General features: G+C 51.9%; 1 protein-coding gene across 1 annotated transcript; it reads right to left on the bottom strand.

The window, feature by feature from the left end:
• Positions 1-3,999: 3,999 nt before the first annotated feature.
• On the bottom strand, positions 4,000-4,537 carry LOC119807051 (protein TNT-like). The gene is given in 2 exon segments (XM_038319198.1): positions 4,000-4,507; positions 4,509-4,537. Coding segments are annotated over 2 exon segments (537 nt in total).
• Positions 4,538-5,961: the final 1,424 nt, after the last annotated feature.

The raw sequence follows: 5,961 nt of genomic DNA, 5'->3' as shown, positions 1-5,961 counted from the left end.
GAGAGGAGCTGGGGAGAGAGGAAAGAGAGGAAAGAGAGAGGAGGGGGGAGAAAACACATAGCAGATAAGATGGGAGCTTATATCCCAGCACCCTGTAACTGTAGCGTTGCAACACTGGGTTTCGATACAGGGGGATTTCTCAGACTTGAAGGAGGCAGGATTGGGGTGGGGCAAATCATGGAGAGTTATATTTGTTTGAGGCAGAATCTTGTACATCTACCCCAGGCTGACTTCAAACCCACAGCCCCTCTCTGTGGCCTCCTCGGGTAACAGTGTGTCGTCATTCACTGGATGTTTTTCTCATAAAGTTACTCACCACTTTTTCTTAAATTCTAGCCCCTGGGCTTGATGCAGGGAACTGTATGGCTTCTGTTGACACATGGTCCTGTATCCAAATGTTTAACTTCCAAACTAGGAGCAGCCTGGGAACCTTTTGCCCAGAGAACCGATGTACTGTGCACCAGTACTTGGCAGTGAGCTTGACCTTGGGTGACTCACAGTGGGCAAGAAAGACTAACCCAGAGGGACCCCATACTGCATGGAATAGCCACAACCCAGGCATATAACAGACCGACAGAACGCTGCTTGGCATTCTACGGTGGGTGCATGGGACTGGATGCACGCGTTTACAACAGTCGCAGCTGCGCACTAACCAGGGTGGGTTTTGCTGCACGTAAACTACGCCAGGGAGAGGGAACAGCTTGTACGAAAGCAATGGGTGGAGATGTGGCTCAGGGGTGGGGCGGCAAGTGGAAGTTGACAGGACAGGAGGTGATGGTCTCAGCTGCCAGGAGCGGGATGCCCAGGTGCGGGGCAAGCGCTGGATGGCAGTTAAATAGAAACAGCTGCTTATTTCAGAAAGATTGCTGTGTCTTCTTAGAACTCTCCCTCCTCATTTGAATTTGTGTGCAAAATGTAAAGCCCAGGAGACTTTCTTCAGACTCCTGTCTTCCCTGTCCAGGAGACACACGCTTCAACTTGCCCCTCCTCCACTCCCTCTCATCACCTCCCTGGCCATGCAGATTTTCTTTTTTTTTGACCCCAGAATTAAAGGATGGGAAGGAGGAGATCCAGGGCAGTCACATTCCCTAGTCCTGACTAGAACACAGACACCATCTGGTTTGGAGTGTCCCCCAAAGGCTCAGCATGACGCACCATTAGGAGGTAGCTGCACCTCTACACCATCCTAGGGGGTGAACCTGCGGTCACAGTTCCTTTTCCTCTCTTTCCTGCAATGCTGTGAACAGGCCTCCTTGGCCACATGCTTTCCCATAATGCACTGTGCTGCCACAGGCCCAGACAGGCAGGGCCAAGTGGCCACGGACTGAACACTCTGGAGCCAGTCCCCTCCACAAGCCTCGTCTCTCAGCTGGTTATTACAGGCGTTTTGTCATCAACACGAGGCAGGCATGATCTGGGGACTTTAAAAGCACCTGACTCGTAGTTCACAGAGTGGGGCAGCCGGGGCACCTGGAGTGTTACATGTTTCCTAGTGATTCTGCTGAACAGCAGCAGGGGAAGATGGAGCTATGGGTTGGGTGTCTCGGTGGATGGGAGGGGTGTCAGGGACTGTGGGACACAGTGTCTCACACAGGGTCCTGCTGGGACAGTTGGATATGAGGATGCATCTGTGGTGGGGGACGTGAGAGGCGGTTAGAGGAAGAGACTAGGCTTGGTCTTGGCGTTGCTGTGCCTAAGAAGCCTGTGGCTTCCATGAGGAGACACAGTATACAATTTCAGTCTGTGTGCTCATCTTTCTCACGGAGGAGGTGTGGCCGAGTCTCCCTCAGCGAGGCATGCAGGAAGTGGCAGAGGGCACTCAGTGCTGCGGCTGAGTGTCTGTGCCATCTCAACATTTGTGTGTGTATGTGGGTCACGTGTAGGCATATGTTCATGTGTGTTTGCACGAGTGTGTGTGGGACAGAGGTTGATGTTGGGTGACCTCACCAAGATCTCTCATTGGATCAGGAGCTTGCTGGCAGGCCAGTAAGCCTCAGGGATCCTCTTGTTTTCATCTCCCCAGGACTAGGATTGCAGGTGTGTACAAGCTCAGAAGTTGTTTTTTTTTTAAACATAGATTCTGGGGATCAAGCTCAGGTCTCCATGCTTGGACAACAGCACTTTGCTGGCTAAGCCAGTTCTGGACTCCTATATTGAAGTGAAACCTCCCAACATAAGGTGTTTGGGTCACAGGGGTTGAAGGCCTCACGAACTGGATTAGCATTTTGGTGAACTATATGTCACAGTGTCTCACAGCAGGGGCCCGCTGCCATTCCTTGCCGTGACATTACAGGCAACGGTAGCCATCTGTGATCAAGTGGCCCCTCCTGTCAGTGCCTTGGACCTTAGTCTGAAGCCTGCAGGAAATAGTGACTCTGAAAATACATTTTATCCCAGGTGACTGGCTTGGCAGCAGTCCCTGTGGTAGCTGCAGTTGGTTCTTTAGTGAGTTTGAGCTATTTTCCCCATAGCCTAGCTAGGAAGACACACACAGACCCAAGCACGTGTGACCTCTCCAGATACTATTTATTGTCTTTGGTGCCCCCTCCACTTTCCTCCTGTCACCTAGTAGATGTTTTGTTGCCTCTGCCCTCTTTGTGCACCCGCTTGTTCCCTAGATCTCTAAGCTTAGTCCGGGAAAGTGTCCCACTATTCCGAGAAGGGAAGGGGCCAGGACCTCAGGCCTCCTACCCGCTTAGACAACATTCATCTATGGCCTGGAGTTCCCACCCCAGCAGTTCCTGGTAGGTTGATCTCTTAGTCTATGCAGCAGTTACCATGACATTGTGCCGCAAGGAACACAGCTCCAAACCTCTGTGCAAAGGGCTGTCCCTAGCGTCTCCCTTTTGCTTTCCTAAGACCCACATAGGAACACAAATAGTGCTTCGAACCCTTGCTCCTGGATGACATTGGGGTGCAGCTGTCCAGAAAGAACTAGACAGGGAGGTTCTGCCCTCCCATAGGTAATGCTCTTTGGTGGAATGACAAATCCCCTCGCAGGTTCGCTCTAGACATTTCTCTCCTGGGCTGGTGGGACTTCCGGCTGCTCCCGATGGTCCCCCAGATGAGCTGGGCTGCTGAGAGTCATGGGTGTTCTCTGTGTATCACGTCCCCAGGTTGGTGCATCTGTGGGCAATACCTGCGGTGACAGCACATTACAGAGCTCAGCAGAGACGGAGTTCCCCACGGTTACAAGTCCCCAGGCAGGGTCCTCATCATCCCAGATGCTTCTGGACCTGGGCCACTCCCGGCACAGGCGTCACGCGTTTCTTCAGAGCACGTGCTGGTTGTTGGTTGCACTCATTGTTTACGGTGGGTTCACCATGGAAGGTTCCACCTTCTAACAGCGAGTTAACACAGTTGTCTGTTGTCACTTCGGATCTTGGTGCTGATGGATTTGATGGGTCTTACGGACAACCTGTGCCGAGGTTCACGGTACTTGATGCTCTTCCCATCAAGGTGGTTTTGATATAGGCGGCCCAGCATGGATGGTTCCTGCTCCAGTTCTTCTTACAATAGCTTTTCATATAGATGGTCACACCGCCTATTTCTCAGCAGAGGATCCTGTGTGTGACATGTCTGTTGGTGATCATTGCTGCAGAAGACACGGCACCCGCTTCTTTAGTTTTTCCTACGTTGCCAATGAATGTCCCAGGTGAATCCGGGCTTGTTGGGTCCTCGTGTTTGGTATCAGCAGGAGCTGGGGAGTCTCCTCACAAAGGCCTGGGCTTCTGGGTGGGCTCCTCAGCTTGGGTGGGCTGGCTGCCACTTTCCACAGTGTCCTTGGCCTTGTCCTCTGGGAGAGTGTTGTTGCTTCTTGGCTCGCCCTGCTCACTGCTGTCTACCCCAATGCTATGGCTGCTGTTGGCCTTGCTGGAGGTCGTGCTGCTGGCGGAGCTGAGAAGGATACTGCTCACCTGGTAGGACAGGAAGCTGCTGCCCGGGCTAAGGACGCTGATGCTACTCAGGCTGCTGATTCTGCCACTAGGCAAGCTGATGTCACTTTTCCCCTCCAGCCTGCTGGGTTCCCTGGCCTCGACTGTTCAGCCTTCGGATCTTTAACGCCCTGGGTGAGGGGGTGATGAGCAGCTCACTGCTCTGGGTGCTGTCCACCTGGGTGGTGAGCCGCTTCGTCAGCCTCACCGTGTGCTTGCTGTTCACCAGGCTGGCCTTGCTGCTCTCCTCATCGGCTGTGTAGCCACTGCTCGACAGGGTGGAGATACTGCATGTTTCTGACTTGAGGTTCTGTGTGCTCTTCTTGAGGCTTTCAAGGCTGTGGGATGTTTCCAAGGTGCTGTAGACAATTAGAGGCTTCTGAATGGTTGCTGCATGGCTGGACCCCACATGTGGTTGGAGCTCTAAGCTGGGTAATGAGGGGCTTGGCCTTTGCTCTTGAGCATTCCAGACAGAAGAACCCCCTTTTTCCGCCTTAATGACGGGGGGCAGTGGGATTGGTTTATCCAGGAGAGGGCTCTGGAGGCCTCTGAATGTTGCTGGTGGCCTGTCTGGGTAGAGGTGTCTTAGTGTTTGTTCTCATTGGCCAGCTTGGTTCCCATGGTGATGGCAGCTGTGAGGCGGGTGGGGGGCAGGGAGGGAGGGGTGGAAGAACAATGCCTCTCTGACAGCAGTTAGTCACAATGGTGACACTGACCAGCTTGGGCAGAAAAGGGGTTCATGGCTATAGTGGGTGTGCTAATCACTGTGGCAGAAGACCCTAGAGAAGCTGAAGGGTTTGGTCTACCGTTTCTGGAAGTTTCAGTCCATTATGGTAGCCAGCACATAGAAGCAGGGAAGACCCCTGAGCTGCAGGCTTTATCTTTTTCCCATTAGTGCCCTTCAGGTACACAGAGGGATGCTGGTGATACAGAGGATGATTTCCTCCATGGAGACATATGTGCAAACACATCTAGAGTATGTAACACTGATGTCCTAGGTGCTTCTTCATCGAGAAGACCATCCAGTGTGTGGGTGCTGCCTTTCAGGGAGAATTCCTGAGGGGCTTAGGGCCTGCTTTCCAAGCCTTTGTCCCCTTGCTGAAGGGGTTATGAGGACTGTAGAGAATCCAGTCAAGTGGAGCTCCTAATTCCTTGCCAGATCTCCAAGGTCCTGCTGAGTCGGGGTCTCCCAATCTTATCACAGGGACTCCTTACCTGCTCTCATGAATGCGGTCATGCTGGTCCCTTCTTTCTCTTGAAAATTCATCTGAAGAGATGGCCAGTGGGTAAGAGCGCTTTCTGTGCAAGCACGAGGACTTTAGTGTGGTGATATTTTGTTTGTGTAATAACAAACTCTAATAATGCTTGTCTGCAAACGTTCTGGGCTATGTGAGATCGATCCAGTCTAAAAGAGAAACAGAGCCAGGTGGTGGTGGCTCACACTTTTAACTCCAGTACGTGGGAGTCACATGCCTTTAATCCCAACACTAGGGAGGTGGAGAAAGGAAGGAATATGGCTGGGCAGAGAGAGGAAAGTAAGTGGGAGGAGACAGGAACTCAAGGCATTCAGTCTGAGGACTTGTAGAGAGATAGGCTACCTCATTCGGTCGGAGGAGTAGAGGTGAGAACAAGTGGCTGACTGCTCTGCTTCTCTGATCTCCAGACAAGCTTTATTTGTTAGAGCAGAAACAAAATATCACTACCCTTTAGTAAAATGTGGGGTGTGGCCATGGGGAGCCTGTGATCCCAGTGGTGTGGGGGAGTAGAGGCAGGAGGAAGGCTGCGGTTGGATGGCCACCAGCCTGGCTTCAAGTTTAGTGAGAGACCCTGGTTCTAAGGTGCAGAGTTACAGGCAGGACATGGAGAGTTATAGAGCAGACACTTGATGTCCTCTTATGATTTTTCCCCTTAACACGCATACATAAATACACACTGTACCTACTTACCTACCTACCTACATAATACATAGTATTTATAGGCATGTAGATTACATGTAATATTGGGTTTCAAGTTTGTCATATATTTG

This window comes from Arvicola amphibius, chromosome 1 (assembly GCF_903992535.2).
Source record: "Arvicola amphibius chromosome 1, mArvAmp1.2, whole genome shotgun sequence".
NCBI lineage: Eukaryota > Metazoa > Chordata > Mammalia > Rodentia > Cricetidae > Arvicola > Arvicola amphibius.
The sequence above is the reverse complement of the archived record's forward strand: the minus strand, read 5'-3'. Positions and strand labels throughout refer to the sequence as shown.